At 36.6% G+C, this 22,543-nt stretch overlaps 1 protein-coding gene across 3 annotated transcripts in view; it reads right to left on the reverse strand.

Annotated features, from left to right (window-relative positions):
• The window catches only part of HELQ (helicase, POLQ like), a 151,836-nt gene that overhangs the window by 123,878 nt on the left and 5,415 nt on the right, over positions 1-22,543 (reverse strand). For all 3 annotated transcript variants that reach the window (XM_053703245.1, XM_053703244.1, XM_053703247.1), the window contains exons 3-6: positions 19,965-20,658; positions 17,306-17,484; positions 13,789-13,989; positions 4,458-4,530 (exon numbers count right to left, since the gene is read on the reverse strand). In XM_053703245.1, the coding sequence (XP_053559220.1) occupies positions 4,458-4,530; positions 13,789-13,989; positions 17,306-17,484; positions 19,965-20,658 (1,147 nt within the window). The remainder of the gene's footprint in view (positions 1-4,457; positions 4,531-13,788; positions 13,990-17,305; positions 17,485-19,964; positions 20,659-22,543) is intronic.

The following is a 22,543-nucleotide window of genomic DNA, read 5'->3' on the forward strand; positions in this document are numbered from 1 at the left end:
ATGAAAAACATGAAGTACAAACTGTATAAAAACCTGTATATGTGGCAGTACACAGACGGTGAGACAAATACGTATGAGGTATAGGACTTGCCGGGCTGTGCATTCTGCAATCGCTAAATTAGGCAGTCTCTTCAGCCCACACCTCGTCTGATCCACTTTCCCCAGAATTGACCCCCACTATAGCGGTCTGGCTCATAGCGGGCATCCTGGATCCATCTACTTGTACTTCCCTGCAATACCTGAATTCTGTTGTTTGGTTTCAGCGGATTTCCATTTAAGCTCAGCAGGTCTTCTTCTTGTAAAACAGGATCTGTTTTGTAGCCACACAAGTCTGCTCCTTCCCAGATCTGCAGAATCGCTGGCAGGTCGGTGAATACGGTATCAACCAGATGGGGAAATGCCATCAAAAGTTCTGAGTGAATTGGCTGACTACCGTTATACATAAGTGCTTTAACGGGAAAAGTCTTAGTCAATCCTTTGCTCTGCAGTCGGAGCATAATTGGCAGATCATGTTTGGGATCAGTTCCCTTGCGTATGCCATGCGATATAGAGTCTGTGTCAGCAGAGACAGCATCTGCTATATTTCTTGGTGTGGATTTCACTTGTTCTGTATTATCAACAATACCAGGGTCCCCATTTCTAGTCAGGTCAGTTGTCGCAACTATGAACTTGCTGCCATCAGGTGTCTCAGAAGAACCATGGGCTTTAGTAGCATAGCTAGGGTATTTGGATTCTCTATAGTTCTCACTTCCATGAGGTGTCGATTGTGTCCCCTCGATACTCTCCTCCGAGCGTTGTAATATTTTCTTGTCTGTGAGTTCAGTGTGCTTTGCAGGCACCCCATTCGTTAGCAATAAGTGTGGAAAGCTGCTTAAAGTGGGCGCATAAAAGATCTTCACTTAGTAAGAGATGAGTGATGGTCGCCATTTTGTAAAGAAGATGGTCACTGTTGCATATGTTTACCTTTCTCAATCTCTCCCAGTGTAATCAGTTATGGGATAATCTGTAGGAATTCCAACAAGACTCAAGAAGGAGATTGATGACAAAGAGCTGTCCAGTTACTTTGAACTGGTTTGATAACCCAGGGATCTGGGGGGGTATACACGCGGTAACCTCAACCCCACTTACAGACAGACAGCAAAGGCCACACAACCTCGTTGCTAGTCGCAGTGAGGTTAGCTGAGGAACATAGGTAGGTTAATAATGTGTTAGGTATACCCAGACTCCTCTTGAGTAGCTTAAGATAGTTTAGCTTGAGTTTTCCAAAAAAGAGTAAGTAAAAGCTAGAAAATAATATTAAATAAGCTAATTAGGTCCAGGAGCTCTTCACATACACGTCCTGCCGCAACAGCTATAGGCTCCGCCCCCTCTATAATAAAATTTGATTCATTCTCTTGGTATCTTTTGTTGAATGAGCAGCAATGCACTACTTGGAGCTAGCTGAACATATTAGGTGAGCCAATAACAAGAGGCATATATGTGCAGCTACCAATCAGTAGCTAGCTCCCAGTAGTGCACTGCTGCTCCTGAGCCTACCTAGGTATTCTTTTCAGCAAAGAATAAAAAGAGAACAAAACAAATTAAATAATAGAAATACATTGGAAAATTGTTTAAAATGGTATGATCTATCTGAATCATGATAGAAAAAGTCTGTGTTTTATGTCCCTTTATGGTGTATGTAATTATCCAGCAAGAAAGCAGTGAGAGATCTGTTAATCGACCAGTAAGCACTCATGGCCTAAGACCTAGCAGCACTTCCTGTTAGCTTCAAAATCAAAATTAACATATGTACCTAAAAGGGATATGAAACCCAAATTTTTCCTTTCAAACTTTCTAATTTACTCCTATTATCAATTTTTCTTATAGATTGGAATGACCTTGAATTTGTAAAATACACAAAACCGTCCACAAGATGCTTTTTACACAGAACTTTTAAAAGATCAGAACAGAGACCAGTGCATCTGTCAAAAAAATGAATAGTCATAAAACTGTCAGAATGATGAATGAGTGAAAGTAAGAATTAACTAAATGGATATTCCAATCAAAAAATGTAATGTATTTTACTTTTATTTACAAGCATTTTGTCCAATATACTAGCATTAGCAAAAATGCCTCTCCTAAAAGCTATCACTGTTTTATGTGAGAGGTTTTACTATGCATGTATCTGTGCAGCATATATAAATATGCTTCATACACAAGCATTTTAAACAGTGTTTCTGCTCAGAGCTGGTAATGACTCAGTTTACCAGATACAAGCCATTGTCAGTTCTCTGAGCAGACACATGGTTTAAAATACTGGCGTATGAGGCATATTTAGATATGCTTCATGTGCGCATGCACAATAAAAGCTCACACTAAAAACAGTGACATTCAAAATAGTGCATTCAAAATAGTCCCCCTCAGTGATATATGCACAGGGTACTCACATTTGATTGCAGCACCCTGATGTGCTATTAGAGACACGCTGAAGATTTGCAGTGCTTCAGCTCACTGTTTGCAGACTGACAGGATCTCTTGTAGGTTATTTGGCTTTGGAGAGATGTGGGGAATCAGGGAACCAATTTGCCTCCAAGAAATTCACTGTCGCAATATAAAAGCTCCTGTATGAGAGGCCAACTGAAAATTCTCATTTATTTTAACTCCCACCTCCAGCATCCCTCAGATTGGCAAATACTCCATAATAATCTCTCACAGGTGCCTGCACTGTGTGTAGTTTATCATGTGCACAGATACAGAATCTGTGTCAGTTAAAGGGACATGAAGCCCAAACATTTTCTTTCATGCTTCCGATAGAGAATACAATTTTAAACAACTTTCTAATTTACTTCTATTATTTAATTTGCTTCCTTCTCTTGTTATCTTTTGCTGAATGGTTTATCAAGGAAAGCTCAGGAGCAGCAAAGAACCTAGCTTCTTGCTGCTGATTGGTGGCTGCATATATATACCGATTGTCATTGGCTCACCCATGTGTTCAGTCTGCAACCAGTAGTGCATTGCTGCTCCTTCAACAAATCATACCAAGAGAACAAAGAAAAATTGATAATAGGAGTAAATTAGAAAGTTGTTTATAATTGCATGTTCTATCCGAATCATGAAAGAAATAATTTGGATTTCATACCCCTTTAAGGTGCGGTGAAGGGAAAGTCACTTGTTATGCCTCATACGAGAGTACAGCATCCTCCTAGCAATGCAATTGACGTTGTCAGTCTGCAAACAGTGAGCTGAAGCATTGCAAATCTTCAGCGTGTCTCTAATAGCACATCAGGGTGCTGCAATCAAATGTGAGTACCCTGTGCATATATCACTGAGGACGATTTTGATGGAGCTACTGATACACAGATAAGACGCCCTCTTGTTTGCTTTTATTCGTAGAGTATTATGAATTCCACCGTTTGGGGTTAATCAGAGGAGTTGCCTACATTATTCCCACGTCTATCGTTGACTTTATTTTAGTTTGATTTATATTACTTTTGTGAACTTTGCCATTTGTGTGTCAATCTGTTTGGATTTGTTTTTTTGTATTTTTTTCTTCCTATTGATTTTGGGCTTGTATAGTTTTCAGTCATTGAGTGTATATTCCACCTTCATACACACTCACATTGTACTCCTGAGGGGCATTTAGTTCACTAAAAACGGACCCCCTTTTTTTTTTTTTTTTTGCTAATGCAAGCATAATACAAAAATGTTTCCATACAAAAGTGATACGCATTGATGTGCATTTTAATTTTGGCTGGAATGATCCTTTAATATTGATAAAGATATAAACTGAAGGGAGATAGGGGGTTAATTTATGTTGCTGATTGTTTGGATTACAAGGAAATAATAATGATTAATAATAATTCATGAAAATATGACAACATTATGATATAAACACATTTTTTTTTTGCTTAAGCTGTAAAATACATCTGAGAATTGCATTTGCAGGCTCTAATTGGTCGCAATCAAGGGAGATAAGAACACTTACCAGAATGCAATTTTAAATACTTAAAAAAAAAACACATGTAGATATTTAGTGCTTAATTGTATGTAAAATGCATATTTACAATTGTGGTCTTTAAATTCCATTTAAGCCTAATTACAATTATAGAAAATTAACATTTTTTAAATATTGGTTTTGAATACAGTTAATGCCTTGAGTATTTTAACACATTGCAGTGCATGAGATACGTTTGGAGTTGTTATGGTTGCAGTGTGTATAAACGTATTTACTAATGCATGGTTCAAACTATTTTTGAAAAGAAGCAAAACTTCACAATGTAAACATGACTTATAAGAATGACATTTTAGAATTATCATGCATTTTATGGCTCCAAAATTGTGTGTAATTCATAATTTCAATGTTCCATCCCCTTTTAAAAAAAAAATAAAAAATAATAATATGTGAATTTGAGAAATAGGATTATACCTTAGGACCTAAGCTGCAATTGCTTTGCCATATGAACAATACAATGACTTACCGCTAGTGTGTAAAATTTTAGCTAGGGTCATTTCCAAAATAGCACCTCGATGTCCTTCTCCAAGCATGTGCAGCTTTTGGGAGAAAATAAACAGAGAGAATTCTGAGCATTATGCTTCTGTCAAACAGTTAGCAATTAAAATACCTATAAAACACACATATATACACACACACAGGGCTCAAAATTTCAAGTCTAAAGGCTGTGACACACTGAAAGCGATGCAGCGCGAGGCACTGCAGCTGCTTCTCACCACGTTGCATCGCTTCTGAAGTTCAATTATTTCATCTCTGAGCACTCAGCTACACAACCTGACGCAGCAGAGTGCTCAGAGATGAAAAGGAAGGACACACTGAGCGCGCACAGCCGCATGTACACGCTGCGCAACGCTCCGCTTGCAGTGTGTCACAGCCTTTAAGCTACTAGCCAGCCCAAAATGTAAGTCGCTACTTCTGATCCCACCCACACCACACACATTACTTCACCCCCTCTTTGCATATGTTTAGCCATTGTGAAACACCATATTGCGCAGTATTTTTTAATATTGTTTTTATTTTATACCATAAATTAAATAATGCTACATACAGTCATAAATTAACAAAAATAGTGCATAGCAGTTATCAACATCAAGTAGAAGTCATATTCGTTTTCTTGACCCAAAATCAGTAAAAGTATGAATATTTTTAGTAACAGCATGTGTAATACTCTTAAAGGGACAGTATAGTCAAAATTAAACATTCATGATTCAGATAGGGCATGCAATTTGAAAGAACTTTCCAATGTACTTTTATCATCAAATTTACTTTGTTCTCTTGGTATTCCTTGTTAAAAGCTAAACCTAGGTAGACTCATACGCTAATTTCATAGCCCTTGAAGGCCGACCCTTATTTCAGTGCATTTTGACTGTTTTTCACAGCTAGCCAGCGCTAGTTCATGTGAGCCATATAAAGATCATGCTCACTCCTGTTGAGTTATTTATGAGTCAGCACAAATTGACTAAAATGCAAGTCTGTCAAAAGAACTGAAATAAGGAGGCAATCTGCAGAGGTTTAGATACAAGGTAATCACTGAGGTGAAAAACATAATTTATGTAAGAACTTACCTGATAAATTAATTTTTTTCATATTGGCAAGAGTCCATGAGCTAGTGACCTATGGGATATACAATTCTGTCAGGAGGGGCAAAGTTTCCCAACCCTCAAAATGCCTACAAATACACCCCTCACCACACCCACAATTCAGTTTAATGAATAGCCAAGTAGTGGGGTGATAGAAAAAGGAGTAAAAAGCATCAACAAAGGAATTTGGAAATAATTGTGCTTATACAAAAAAATCATAACCACCATAAAAAAAGGGTGAGCCTCATGGACTCTTGCCAATATGAAAGTAATTAATCAGGTAAGTTCTTACATAAATTATATTTTCTTTCATGTAATTGGCAAGAGTCCATGAGCTAGTGATGTATGGGATAGCAATACCCAAGATGTGGAACTCCACGCAAGAGTCACTAGAGAGGGAGGGATAAAAAAAAAACAGCCATTTTCCCCTGAAAAAATTAAATCCACAACCAAAAAAATAATTTTTTTCTCATAAATGAAAGAATAAAAACGTAAAACATAAGCAGAAGAATCAAATTGAAACAGCTGCCTGAAGAACTTTTCTACCAAAAACTGCTTCCGAAGAAGCAAATAGATCAAAATGGTAAAATTTAGTAAATGTATGCAAAGAAGACCAAGTTGCTGCTTTGCAAATCTGATCAACTGAAGCTTCATTCTTAAAAGCCCACGAAGTAGAGACTGATCTAGTAGAATGAGCTGTAACTCTCTGAGGCGGGGCTTGACCCGACTCCAAATAAGCTTGATGAATCAAAAGCTTTAACCAAGATGCCAAGGAAACGGCAGAAGCCTTCTGACCTTTCCTAGAACCAGAAAAGATAACAAATAGACTAGAAGTCTTCCTGAAATCTTTAGTAGCTTCGACATAATATTTCAAAGCTCTTACCACATCCAAAGAATGTAAGGATCTCTCCAAAGAATTCTTAGGATTAGGACATAAAGAAGGGACAACAATTTCTCTATTAATGTTGTTAGAATTCACAACCTTAGGTAAGAATTTAAATGAAGTCCGCAAAACGCCTTATCCTGATGAAAAATCAGAAAAGGAGATTCACAAGAAAGAGCAGATAATTCAGAAACTCTTCTAGCAGAAGAGATGGCCAAAAGGAACAACACTTTCCAAGAAAGTAGTTTAATGTCCAAAGAATGCATAGGTACTGCTCTATGTTGTTTATTTCTTTTTCCACAGGATTTGGAGATTATGCCTTTACAATAATTTTTTAATTTTTTGATTTTGGATCACAAGCACAGCTTTTTTTACCTGTGTTTTTTAGCCTGGGATAATCACTGTCCATATATATATTTTTCCTTATTTTTATTTTTATTTTGTATCTTTTTGTGTTTTTCACAACTATCACCAATTTTAATTCTCACATTTTCCAATTTTTCTTATTTGGATTCAGCTTGGATATATTTTTCACGCTTTTATTTTCACTTCCACCCAATTTCTCGACTTTGGAATATCTTGTGAATTGACTTTCTTTTATTATATTACCCAGGAGGGATTTTGAGACTTTGTAACACAGCTACCACTATGAACTATTTCATCATTACCATTTATATTTAATTTTATTGATCACAATTTGTATTGTACTTAATTTTATTGATTACAATCTGTATTGTACTTACCTATTTATAACCTATTTATTTATTTTTATTGTACACTGTAGAGTAGTAACTATTTGTTCCCCTGCCTTTATCCAACCCCACTACCATCATTTTATTGTATAATTCTGATTTTATCCATCATGTTTTAATTGTTATAACATGGATCCATGTAATATTGTGTTAAAGTAATATATGTTAATAATTTTTTATTGTGCAAAGAGTAATATATGATATTAAACTTTTAAACTTCACACATATCTGTTCTACAATTCCAGCTTACGATTTCAATTGTGTTTTATAATTCTATCAGACCTGGCCTTAGATTAGGCGCTCCTATAACTCTATATTTTTGCTTTATCCACCCAACTATGGGTAACTAGGGACCCATTTGTTTTAGGAGCTGGAGGTCTATTTTTAAAAGCGCTGTTGGATACAACGAATTACCTAATTGTAAGAATTTAAATGAAGTCCGCAAAACGCCTTATCCTGATGAAAAATCAGAAAAGGAGATTCACAAGAAAGAGCAGATAATTCAGAAACTCTTCTAGCAGAAGAGATGGCCAAAAGGAACAACACTTTCCAAGAAAGTAGTTTAATGTCCAAAGAATGCATAGGCTCAAACGAAGGAGCCTGTAAAGCCTTCAAAACCAAATTAAGACTCCAAGGAGGAGAAATTGATTTAATGACAGGCTTGATACGGACCAAAGCCTGTACAAAACAGTGAATATCAGGAAGCTTAGCAATCTTTCTGTGAAATAAAATCCTGAAGAAACTGTAAAATTCTAGGAATTCTAAAAGAATGCCAAGAGAATTTATGAGAAGAACACCATGAAATGTAAGTTTTCCAAACTCGATAATAAATTTTCCTAGAAACAGATTTACGAGCCTGTAACATAGTATTAATCACTGGGTCAGAGAAACCTCTATGACTAAGCACTAGGCGTTCAATTTCCATACCTTCAAATTTAATGATTTGAGACCCTGATGGAAAAAATGTACCTTGAGATAGAAGGTCTAGCCTTAATGGAAGTGGCCAAGGTTGGCAACTGGACATTCGAACAAGATCCGCATACAAAACCTGTGAGGCCATGCTGGAGCAACCAGCAACACAAACGATTGTTCCATGATGATTTTGGAGATCACTCTTGGAAGAAGAACTAGAGGCAGGAAAATACAAGCAGGTTGGTAACACCAAGGAACTGTCAATGCATCCACTGTTTCCGCCTGAGGATCCCTGGACCTGGACAGGTACCTGGGAAGTTTCTTGTTTAGATGAGAAGCCATCAGATCTATTTCTGGAAGACTCCACATCCGAACAATCTGAGAAAACACATCCGGATGGAGGGACCACACCCCCGGATGTAAAGTCTGACGGCTGAGATAATCCGCTTCCCAATTGTCTATACCTGGGATATGAACCACAGAAATTAGACAGGAGCTGGATTCCGCCCAAGCAAGTATCCAAGATACTTCTTTCGTAACTTGGGGACTGTGAGTCCCACCCTGATGATTGACATATGCCACAGTTGAGATATTGTCTGTCTGAAAACAAATGAACGGTTCTCTCTTCAACAAAGGCTAAACCTGAAGAGCCCTGAAAATCGCACGGAGTTCAAAAATATTGATTGGTAATCTCGCCTCTTGAGATTTCCAAACCCCTTGTGCTGTCAGAGATCCCCAGACAGCTCCCCAACCTGAAAGACTTGCATCTGATGTGATTACAGTCCAGGTTGGACGAACAAAAGAGGCCCCTAGAACTATACGATGGTGATCTAACCACCAAGTCAGAGATAGCCGAACATTGGGATTTAAGGATATTAATTGTGATATCTTTGTATAATCCCTGCACCACTGGTTCAGCATACAAAACTGGAGAGGTCTCATGTGAAAACGAGCAAAGGGGATCGCGTCCGATGCTGCAGTCAGACCTAAAACTTCCATGCACATAGCTACTGAAGGGAATGATTGAGACTGAAGGTTCCGAGAAGCTGAAACCAATTTTAATATTCTCTTGTCTGTTAGAGACAGAGTCATGGACACTGAATCTATCTGGAAACCTAAAAAGGTGACCCTTGTCTGAGGAATCAAAGAACTTTTTGGTAAATTGATCCTCCAACCATGACTTTGAAGAAACAACACTAATTGATTCATGTGAGATTCTGCAGAATGTAAAGACTGAGCTAGTACCAAAATATCGTCCAAATAAGGAAACACCGCAATACCCCGTTCTCTGATTACAGAGAGTAGGGCACCGAGAACTTTTGAAAAGATTCTTGGAGCTGTTGCTAGGCCAAATGGAAGAGCGACAAATTGGTATTGCTTGTCTAGAAAAGAGAATCTCAGAAACGGATAATGATCTGGAGGAATCGGAATATGAAGATATGCATCCTGTAAGTCTATTGTGGACATATAATGCCCTTATTGAACAAAAGGCAAAATAGTCCTTATAATCACCATTTTGAAAGTTGGCACTCTTACATAACGATTCAAAATTTTCAGATCCAGAACTGGCCTGAATGAATTTTCTTTCTTTGGGACAATGAATAGATTTGAATAAAACCCCAGACCCTGTTCCTGAAACGGAACTGGTATGATTACCCCTGAAAGCTCCAGGAAAGCCTGAGCCTTTACTGGATTTGCTGGGATGCATGAGAGGAAAAATCTTCTCACAGGAGGTCCGCACCTTCATGCAGACTTGGGGGCTGGCTTTGATTTCTTAAATGGTTTGGATTTACTCCAACTTGAAGAAGGTTTCCAATTGGAACCAGATTCTTTGGTGGAAGGATTAGGTTTTTAGAAGCTTTATATTTACCCTTAGGTCTTTTATCCTGAGGTAAAAAAAAACTCCCTTCCCCCCAGTGACAGTTGAAATAATTGAATCCAACTGAGAACCAAATAACGTATTACCTTGGAAAGAAGAAATAGTAATCTAGACTTAGATACCATGTCAGCATTCCAAGATTTAAGCCACAAAGCTCTCCTAGCTAAAATAGCTAAAGACATAGATTTAACATCAATTTTGATGATATCAAAAATGGCATCACAAATAAAATGATTAGCATGTTGAGAACAAGCGAACAATGCTAGACAAATCAGTATCCGTTTCCTGTTGTGCTAAACTTTCCAACCAAAAAGTTGAGAACAAAGAAATTGCAGGCCTGAGCAGATGACCAGAAAATAAATAGGCTTTCCTTAGATAGGATTCAAGTTTCCTATCTAAAGGATCTTTAAAGGAAGTACTATCTTCCATAGGAATAGTAGTACGTTTAGCAAGAGTAGAAATAGCTGCATCAACTTTGGGGATCTTTTCCCAAAACTCCAATCTAACTGCTGGCAAAGGATACGATTTTTTAACCCTTGAAGAAGGAATAAAAGAAGTACCAGGCCAATTCCATTCCTTAGAAATCATATCAGAAACAGCATCAGGAACTGGAAAAACCTCAGAAGTAACCACAGGAGGTTTATAAACAGAATTTAAACGTCTACTAGTTTTAACATCAAGAGGACTAGATTCCTCAATATCCAATGTAATCAACACTTCTTTTAACAAAGAACGAATATACTCAATTTTAAATAAGTAGATTTGTCAGTGTCAACATCGGAGGAAGGATCTTCTGAATCAGATAGATCCTCGTCAGAGGAGGATAGTTCAGTATGTTGTCGGACATTTGAAATTTCATCAACTTTATGAGAAGTTTTAAAAGACCTTTTACATTTATTAGAAGGCGGGATGGCAGACAAAGCCTTCTGAATTGCATTAGCAATAAAATCTTTTAAATTCACAGGTATATCTTGTACATTAGATGTTGAAGGAACAACAGGCAATGTACTATTACTGATGGACACATTCTCTGCATGTAAAAGCTTATCATGACAACTATTACATACCACAGCTGGAGATATAATCTCCACAAATTTACAACAAATACACTTATCTTTGGTAGAGCAGGCAGCAGAGTTCCAACAGTGGTTTCTGAGAAAGGATCAGATTGAGACATCTTGCAAATGTAAGAGAAAAAAACAACATATAAAGCAAAATTATCAATTTCCTTATATGGCAGTTTCAGGAATGGGAAAAAAAATGCAAACAGGCAAGAGGCATATAGGAATGGGGTTTTAAATAATGAAAATATTTGGCGCAAAGTATGACGCACAATGCAAACAGAAATTCTTTTGGCACTAACAACATCCGGAAATGACACACTCGCGTCAATGAAGACGCAACCTTGTGAAAGGAACTCACGTCAACTAAGACGCCGGAAATGACGAATTTTGCGTCATCGAAAAAACTTTCCAAGAATGACGCAATATACTTTGGCATTTTTCCCCCTCGCAAGCCTAATTTTGCCCGCGAAATTTAATGAAAAACAGTCAATTTGAAAAAAAGACTATACCCCAGGTAAGAAAAAAAAATTTTCCTAAAAAATGCTTTTCCCAAATATGAAACTGACAATCTACAAAAGGAAATATACATAAACCTGACTCATGGCAAATATAAGTACAATACATATATTTAGAACTTTATATTAATACATAAAGTGCCAAACCGTAGCTGAGAGTGTCTTAAGTAATAAAAAACATACTTACCAAAAGACACCCATCCACATATAGCAGATAGCCAAACCAGTACTGAAACAGTTATCAGTAGAGGTAATGGAATATGAGAGTATATCGTCGATCTGAAAAGGGAGGTAGGAGATGAATCTCTACGACCGATAACAGAGAACCTATGAAATAGATCCCCGTTAGGATGACTATTGTATTCTATAGGTGATACTCCCTTCACATCCCTCTGACATTCACTGTACTCTGAGAGGAATCGGGCTTCAAAATGCTGAGAAGCGCATATCAACGTAGAATCTAAGCACAAACTTACTTCACCACCTCCATAGGAGGCAAAGTTTGTAAAAACTGAATTGTGGGTGTGGTGAGGGGTATATTTATAGGCATTTTGAGGTTTGGGAAACTTTGCCTCTCCTGGTAGGATTGTATATCCCATATGTCACTAGCTCATGGACTCTTGCCAATTACATGAAAGAAATTGTATTCATATAACCGGGTTATGCAAAACTGGGGAATGGGTAATAAAGGAATTATCTATCTTTTTAAACAATAAAAAATCTGGAGTAGACTGTCTCTTTAAGTCATCGCTATACTAATGATGCCATCTTGCATTCCTATGATTTACTTGCACCACTTCATAGCTTCTGCCTAGAAAATTCCTCATTTTACATAAACCATAAATCTTGTCAGTTTCTACCTCCATTAACAATGTATAAGATTAATTTTGAACATTTTTAGTTAGGTGGGAACAAAGTTGGGTCTTTTATTTTTTTTCAGTCTTACTGTTCTGGGAATCTGTCTTAAACTGTAATAATCTGCCCTGAGATACGGCACTGGAAAGGATGCCTGATAGTGGTAATGCAATAAGAGGTCTTTGTTATATTATGTATAAATGACTCCAAGAAAGGATGAAATAAAAGTTCTTGTAGACAGAGCTTAAATCATAACGGTATATTTATTCCAGGACAAACACAGGTGAACATCACTCCACACACACCTCAGCTACATCCCTCAAATCAAAGTCACGAGTTCTTTACAGACAACGCTGTACGGTGAGGTGGAATACAGGTACCTTTTTTTTCCGCCATCCTGCAAGTGTGGGGCCGACTAACAGTGAGTAACTTGGTTGTTTGTTTGTTCATACGCAAGGCAACTCTAAAATACTTCTATATTAATAAGAAGTGATACGAGATTTTATACCTGAAATATTCAGAAGTGAGTGTTGCAACTTTGAGCATATTATATTTACCTTGATATACACTGGGCCTAGTGTTCTGACATCTTACACAGCTGAATAAGTATACCTGATCTTTATGTGTACTGATTACAAGAAGTGATCCATAAATGCTCAATGTAAAGTACTCGGTAATAGTCTCTTGTCCTTTAATAATACCTGCTAACTTTCTACACCTTCAGAGATTTATGGTGTAGTGAAATTTTTGTATTTATATACTTAGCATTTGGTATATTACATTTTTAACCATGGCCTAATTACACAGCCTTGCAAGTGTGTGTATTATATTATGTATATATTTGTTTATGTATTTGCTAATACTTTTATAATCAAATATCCATTAAAGGGATATGAAAGGCAAAATAATTATTCTGTGATTCAGACAGAGCATACAATTTTTTTTAAAAGTTTCCATTTTACTTCTATTATCAAATTTGCTTTGTTCCCATAATATTCTTTGTTGAAGAGATTCCTAGGTAGGCATCTGGCGCACTACATGGCTACCCTTTAGTGCGCATGCAAATAAATAGCATTCTTGCAAAACCGCTGCTATATAGTGCATCAGACATGTGCAACCTCCTGAGCTTATGTCCCTGCTTTTCAACAAAAGATAGCAAGAGAACATAGATGATTGATTTTATACAAAACAAAGAATAACATGGAAACGAAGCAAATTTCATAATAGAAGTAAAATAGAATCTTTTTTTAAAATTGTATGCTCTGTCTGAATAACAAAAGAAAATGTATTGGGTTTCATATCCCTTTAAAGAATAAACAAATGGAAGGAAGCTTATTCCTCTACATTGATACATTACCTCATCAACAACTACAAGGCCCAACTCACTGATCCGTTCATTTTCAATCAAGGAATTGACAAGGCTGTGCCCCTTTTCTATTGTGGCAATATAAAGTGATTTTCTTTTTCTTCTTTTTAAGGGAGGAAATCTTCCTTTGCTGCCCGCATATTCCTCTACCAAAAAATCCAAATCCACTCCAAAACTGGACAAACCACGAACCTTAAAAAGGAAAAAAAGTGCATTTAGTTAAAGCCAAAAACAAATGGGAAATGATTTTGAAAGGTAAAATGTTATGAAACTACATATGCATAAAAAAATAGAAAATCATCATTTGAAAAGCTTGGTGGAATTTATGATCCTAGTCTCTTTTTGCAGTGGCCAATTATGGGAAGATGTAAATGAATTGTCCTCTGAGTTAACCAATTACTGTGTAGAATGTTGCAGGGTTAGACATTTCACGATGCACTCTAGCATCTCTGGAAAGAGAGGGATAAGCAGTTTTCAAAGGTATTTTACAGGAAAAACCCCCCTGAAAATAATGAATGTATATTGCAATAATTTTTATTATTTTCCCTAAATCAACATACACACACACACATTATATATATATATATACACATATATATATATATATATATATATATATACACATATATATATATATATATATATATATACATACACACACACATACACACAATATATATATATATATATATATATATATATTTCAAGCAGACCAAAATGTTTAATTTACTTTAATAGATATATAATTATATAGTACACAATTTTATCCATCTATCATGTGTCCTGGAACAGGGTCTGATGACATAGAAATACAATACAACTATTGTAAGGTCTTCTTGACACGCAGGTGCTCTTCTGCTTCTGTGGACAGTGCACATCCTTTTATGTGCACTGCTCCACCAAAGAAGAGCAATGCCGATGTGCCAGTGACGTCACCACTTCCGGTTACGGCTGCGCAGTGAATGAAAAATGCATATACGTATATGCATTTTTCATTTGAAAATCGCACACACGTGATATAGGAGGACAGGGAAAACGGACAAAAATGTAAAACATTCGTTTTAGGAGACTACATAAAGAAAAATGCTAAGGTACAATTAGACATAATTAATATTACATAAGGAATACTTTTATTATTGTATCTTGCAGTGTTGAACTTGACTGGTCCTTTAATGTTACTTTAAATAAGAAAAGAAGCACACAGGTGATAAAAAATGTCAGCTTTAGGGGTTTTTAACATTTAATTTTGTATGCAGGCCATCTGCAATATAGTTATTAACTGTGGATATATACAAATGATTTTAATAGCCCTTTAAAAATGGATCCTCGTCAAAATAATAGAACAGGCACATTTGAAAGAACATAAAAGTGCAGAAAGTGTTAGAAAATCTTCTAATGTGTTAGAGAAAGTTATTATTGCACTGGTGCTTGCATATAATTATGTTTTAACCTCTGCAAAGGGGTTAAACACATGCTTAAAGGGACAGTCTAGTCAAAATTAAACTTTCATGATTCAGTCAGGGCACGTCATTTTAAACAACTTTCCAATTTACTTTTATCATCAAATTTGATTTGTTCTCTTGGTATTCTTAGTTGAAAGCTAAACCTAGGTAGGCTCATATGCTAATTTCTAAGCCCTTTAAAGCTGCTCTTATCTGAATGCATTTTATCAGTTTTTCACAGCTAAAGGCATTAGTTCATGCGTGCCATATAGATAACATTGTGCTCACGCCCGTGGAGTTATTTATGAGTCTGCACTGATTGGCTAAAATGCAAGTCTTTCAAAAGAACTGAAACAAGGGAGCAGTTTGCAGATGCTTACATACAAGGTAGTCACAGAGGTAAAAAGTATATTAATATAACTGTGTTGGTTATGCAAAACTAGGGAATGAGCAACAAAGGGATTATCTATCTTTTTTAACAATACAAATTCTGGAGTAGACTGTCCCTTTAAAGTCAGCTCCAGAACAGCACAACTGGGAGTTAGCTGAACACATTTGTGAGAAAGAGAAGTATATGTGTGTAGAGCCAATCACCTGCTGGCTGCCAGAAGCACATTGCTGCTCCTAAGCCTCCATAATTTTCAACAAATTATACCAAAAGAACAATGTAAATAATGCTAATAAAACTAACTAGAAAACATGCTCCATCTGAAACATGAGTTTCGTTTTGAGTTTCATAACACTTTAAATTTAAAGGGACAGTAAAGTCAAAATTAATCTTAAACTGATTGGATAGAGCATGCCATTTTAAACAACTTTCCAATTTATTTATATTACCAATTTTCCTGAGTTTTCTGGGTATTCTTTGTTAAGGAGTAATCCTAGATGAGCTCAGGAGTGTGCATGTGTCCATCAATCTGGCAGCAGTTTTTGCAACATTGTTTATAGCAATGTTATACATAGATACAAAGAGGCCTACTTATCAAGCCGTCAACTTACTTGCATTCAACGGCACCAATACGCTCGCCTAAGATCGCCTATCATCGCTGCCGCAGACCTGAATACGCTCTCCAAAGTTACCAAAAAAGCTGTCAAAAGGCCGTGCACCAAGTACGTGGCGATGAGCAGCGGACTGTTGTTAACTGACAGTCATCGATCTCGCTGCTCTTCGGCTTTTACCCAGCTTTATTGGTATACTGTCACTAAACACCCACACTATACTATACTGTTTTACCCCTATCCCGACGCTCACGGACCCCCCCGCAACAAAAGTTATTAACCCCTAAACCGCCGCTCCCGAAGCCCACCGCCACCTACATTATGTTATTAACCCCTAATCTGCCCCCCCCACACCTACATTATGTTATTAACCCCTGATCTGCCCCCCCTACACCGCCGCCACCTACATTATACTTATTAACCCCTAATCTGCACCCCCCTACACCAGTGGTGTTGGGAGGGGCAGATTAGTTGTTAATAAGTATAATGTAGTTGGCGGCGGTGTTGGGGGGCAGATTAGGGGTTAATAAGTATAATGTAGGTGGCGGCGGTGTTGGGGGGGCAGATTAGGGGGTAATATTGCCGAGCGTATCTGGTAGAAAATTGATAACTTGCAAAAGTAGTCAGATAGTGCCGAATTTGCATTCGAAACATCTGTATTGATGTAAGCATCGATCTGTGTTGGACTGAGACCGGTGGATCGTATGTTACGTCACAAAATTCTACTTTTGCCGGTCTGTAGGCTTTGATAAATAAGGAAAATCAGGCTTGCCACAATTACGCTGCGGAATTCCAGCGTATTTGCGGTTGACGGATTGATAAATAGAGGCCAAACTCTTACCATAGACTGCTATAGACACGTGCACGCTGATGAGCTCCTATCAGTCTACCTAGGTTTAGTTTTCAAAACACAATACCATGAGAGCAAAGCAAATTTGTCAATAGAAGTAAATTAGAAAGTTGTTTAAAATTGCTCTATCTGAATCATGAACATTTAATTTCGACGGTACTGTCCATTTAAAGATTCAGGTGAACTATTTCATATCTGGTTAGAAAAATCAATCTACCTTTTCCTGTACAATAGCAACATATGGCAAGATCATGAGCACATCCCTTTGTCTGCACAGCAGTTCCTGAAGGATAATGATTTCTGCAACCAGCGTTTTTCCACCACTAGTAGGCAAGGAGTAAATCAAGTTCTTCCTTTCTTTTAACGATTCCAAGGTCAAACAGGTGTGCTGCCAATCTGTGAATTTTAAAGACACATATTACCACAGATGTATTTATTTTTTCTGACATATTTGCCAGCATGTGTATCTATGTATTTATTTCACAATTGTATGAATATGTTTATCTTAAATCTAAGTCTGTAACAGTCTATAAAAATAAATGACAGTGTTTTCCATGTGTCTACTGATCATTCATGTAAATAAATTCTCACACTATTCTGGTGAAAGCAAATCTTCCACTATTTTGCTTTGCTATCATTCACACTAGCCCTAGGGTTGCCACCTCAGCCATGTTTTCCTGAACACTTATGAGTTACACATGCTGCAGGGTAAGCAGGGAGGAACATGTATTGTGCTGTTCATCACATGATGTCCAAAGACACAATACATTACATGTTCCACCCTGCTTACCCTGCAGCATGTGTAACTTATAAGTGTCCAGGAAAACATGGCCAAAGTGGCAACCCTAACTAGCCCTCCTGCTCTGTATATCACTTTTCTACAAAATGACAGCTCACAAGCTGTGCCCACTGCCCTTTCATTATTTTTGTAGCTGTAAATTGTACCACAAAATCATGCACCTAAGATCTAGTGCTACAAATAAATGATAATAATAATTTCTATGCTTCCATTTTTTTAATTTAAAGTGTTAATTGTATCTCCATTCTATCTTCAAAGTATGCACAATAAGCAAAAAAACTAGACTTGTTGCAAGGCCTTTTTCAGACAATGGTTGTAATGCAGAACATGCTTATTTCATTGTAAAGATGCCAACTGAAGTCAAGGGACATTCTAATCATATTTTTTGCATATATAAGAAATATAATCACTAAACCTTAGAATCGCTTGGACAGATGAGATTTCGGTATCACATGATGTCAACATTAACAATCAAAAAGTTCCCTACCACTAATTCCCCTACTCAGTGTATTTATGTTGCTTTTTATTCATATTAGCTTTCTCTGAGTAATATTCAGAGCAGGGATTTCACACATGTCCTCAATAAATATCAAACATCTATGATTTATTGAAAGGTTTACCTGACCACAAGTTGCTCAATTTAAGTGTGTTACAGTATATTATATTGCATGATTACTTATTGAGAAGTCTATGTTTAACTCCCTTAAATGGGTAAAACAGTTAAAGGGACACTGAACCCAAATTTTTCTTTTGTGATTCAGATAGAGCATGTAATTTTAAGCAACTTTCTAATTTACTCCTATTATCAATTTGTCTTCGTTCTCTTGCTATCTTTATTTGAAAAAGAAAGTCCAGTACCCTGGACAGCACTTGTTTATTGGTGGATGAATTTATCCACCAATCAGCAAGAACAACCCAGGTTGTTCACCAAAAATGGGCCGGCATCTAAACTTACATTCTTGCTTTTCAAATAAAGATATCAAGAGAATGAAGAACATTTGCTAATGGGAGTAAATTAGAAAGTTGCTTAAAATTACATGCACTATCTGAATCACAAAAGAAAAAAATTGGGTTCAGTGTCAATAAGAGGTTGGATATGTGTGATAGCTACCGATCACTGGCTGTGTTTAGTGTTGCTACCCCAGAACTGACTTTAAGGGGACAGTGTACTCATCCAAAAGGATAAAACATTAATGGCTGTTAAAAGCAAACAATGCAAAGAAACAATACTGATGGGTTAATGTAAAGTTAAACTTACAGATTTATTACAGTAAAACGTCAATTATTCCTACTTCTGTGGTGCTGCAGGTAAGCCCTTTGAAAAAGGCGGAGCAAGCGGATGGAGCTAACATCCAATCGGAGTCTATATTCAAATACAGAGTGGAAGAGCACACATAGCACAGTTTATACACTAGTGCTGCATATATTAATATACATTAACTATGTAGCTTCACCAAATCCCTATTATTTTATGTTCCACACTTACATTTGGCACAGTCAGGTGAGATATTAAAATGCAGTATTTATTATATCCTCTATCACCCACTTTTCACTTACTTTATTTTGGGCAGTACATTTACTTGCACATTATTTCTTTACACATTATTTCTGCCAGTTGATATTATATTGTGTAGCTCTGTAACTTCTTTATGAATAATAAAGAAACATTATATCAGTTCTGATTGGCCATAAGACCTGTCAATTACTTCTAGGCAAATCCTGATTGTCCGTCAGTTAGTGCTACAAGCAGACTGGCTGTTTAGAGTCAGCAATGCCACTGTGCATCTGCAACGCGTGGAGAGAACACAAACATGGAGGGAACCTTAACTCTATTTTATAGATAAAGCATTATGAACGTACTGAAAATGTAAGTTTGAGTGGTGGACAGAAGAGAACTAAACATTTAGTTCTGCAGCAAAACAAAAAGGTATTGCTGTTTGTTATGCAGCAACAACAATGTGCTAACATGCAAAATGCGTGACTTACACTGTACCTTTAACTAGGTGTTCATTTATATAGTTTTATGGTTTTAAATGGAAATTTCTGGCAGAGGGTCAGCATAAAAAGAGAAAATTACCGTAGAGTTTTTTAATTCCTCTGTTCTGTTCAATAAGTTCACTGACTCTACTGGGTAGACCGTAAAATGGTCCTAAATCCAACTCAGACAATGTTTCCACAGTCTTCTTAGCGACATCAATTTCCTCGGAAAGTATAGCATCTTGGAGCTGCTTAGTCCTAGAAACCTGTGGAGACTGAGCCTTCACATTTCCAGCTAGCGTGTTTTTAAGATGATCCTTAAGACTCTTCCTTCTTCCCTGTTCATGGTTTACTAGAGAAATACTTGGGGAGTCTATGTCACTCACTTCACCAATGGGAGGCAAAATATTGCTTGGTTCTGCAACATTCCGATCACTAAGGTGTGTAGAACCCTTATGTGCTGCCATATTTGACGGTGGATTTTGATCTTCCCAACAAAGTAACTGTGAGCATGGCAACTCATCTAAAAAGTCATCAGACAGATCTTTCATTTCACTTGTGATTCCTTGTGAAGAACATTTTTCTTCAGTTTGCTCTATTCCAACAAATATATTATTATTTATTTTCCCCTCAGTTAAATGAAATTCTTCCAGGTTTTGTTTTAGATTGCGTTGCAAAACCTTGGTAGATCCTTGAGTGGACTGTTTTTCTATCTCATCCACCTGTGCAAGTAACGAAGGATCCTCAGCAAAGCTGTCGTAATCACCAAAGAGGTCTTCATCGCTGTCATTTAACTTTAAAAGGATAAAAATAATACTATTAAAACAAATAGGCTGGTCAGCAAACTTCACAACAGGTAGGCACTATTCTAACAATAAAGTAAAGGCACGCACTTTTAGAAAAAAATAAATAAAAATAATTATATATAAGAGAGAGAGATTAGAGAGATAGAGAGTTCATTAACAAATCTAAACAGGCCAGAAGGCTTATTTTTGCCACAGAAAACCTCTGAATTACATTGTTTCCAATGCAGCAAAGGATTCTGGGTAAGATATGCAAATGAGGTTCACAATGACACTTTTTTACTTCAAGTCTGCTTTTCAGCAGATTCCGTTTACGCCAAAGCATCGCTGTTGACACAGTTTATAGACTTAGCTAGGGTTAGTGCAGTGATTCATAACCATCCCAGGACAGACTGTTTTGTGGTTTTTGCGACTCATCAGCTGGGAGAAGGTTTGAATCAAAGTAAATCAAGGTGATTCAAACCTTCTCCCAGCTGATGAGTGGCAAAAACCACGAAACAGTCTGTCCTGTGATGGTTATGAATCATTGCACTAACCCTAGCTCTAAGCTTATAAGCTGTGTCTACAGCGATGCTTTGGCGTAAAGGGAATCTGCTAAAAAGCAGACTTGAAGTAAAAAAAAGCGTCATTCCGAACCTCATTTGCATATCTTACCCAGAATCATTTGCTGCACTGGAAACAATGTAATTCAGAGGTTCTCTGTGGGAAAAAACAAGCCTTCTGGCCTGTCTAGGTTTGTTAATGAACTACACAATGAGTTATTTTCTCTATATTTTGTGCGTAGAAGAGGATTTTAAACTCACTTTTTGCCTCCCCCTAATTTTGAACGTTGTTAGATTTACACACACATATATATATATATATATATATATATATATATATATATATATATATATATACACACACACACACACACACATATACACACACACACATACTACAATAATTTTTTATGAATGTATAATGCTAAAAGGCAGGTATCATGACTAATTAAACTCCAAATAATACTACTATGGATATGTTCAGTAGTAATTAAAGGGATATGAAACCCAAAAAAAGTTATTTTATGATTCAGAGAATTCAATTTTAAAAAAAGTTTCCAGTTTACTTTTCTTATAATTTTTTCTTCTTTCCCAGGATATTCTTTGTTGAAGAGATACCTAGGTAGGTGTCTAGAGCACTACATAAGGAAATTGTGCTGCTATCTAGTGATCTTGCATATGGATAACATTTTTGCAAAACTGCTGCCATATAGTGCTCCAAACACATGCATGCTCCTGAGGCTACGTCCCTGCTTTTCAACAAAAGATACCAAAAGAACAAAGAAAATGTGATAATAAAAGTAAATTTAAAAGTTTTTAAAATTGCTTGCTCTGAATCATGAAAGAAATTTGGGTTTCGTGTCCCTTTAAGCATTCATTAAAATGGAAGCTTTTGTCTCAAACAAATAACTTTCATATTTTTAAATCAAATTTTAAAACCTGCAAAAGTAGAGGATACAATTTTAAAACACTTTCCAATTAACTTCTATTGTTAATCTTACCTCGTTCTCTATGTATCCTTGTGTTGAAATTTAGCTCCTTTCCCTGACAGCATACTGAGGTAGGTTCAGGGGTGTGTAAGTGTCTTGAGCACTATGTATAGCATTGCTGCAAACACTGCTCATAAGACGTGCACACTCCTGGGGCTACCACAGTAGGCATTCATGAAATATCAAAGCTTCAACAAAGGATAGCAAGGGTTAAAATTTATAACAGAATTGTATTTATACCTTACTCATAAAAGTTTAAATTTTGGCTTCCATGTTCCTTTAAAGATTACTAGATTAATACACATTTTTTTATGAAGAAAACTTTAATGCAATATAAAATGTGTA

Source organism: Bombina bombina, chromosome 2 (genome assembly GCF_027579735.1).
Source record: "Bombina bombina isolate aBomBom1 chromosome 2, aBomBom1.pri, whole genome shotgun sequence".
NCBI lineage: Eukaryota > Metazoa > Chordata > Amphibia > Anura > Bombinatoridae > Bombina > Bombina bombina.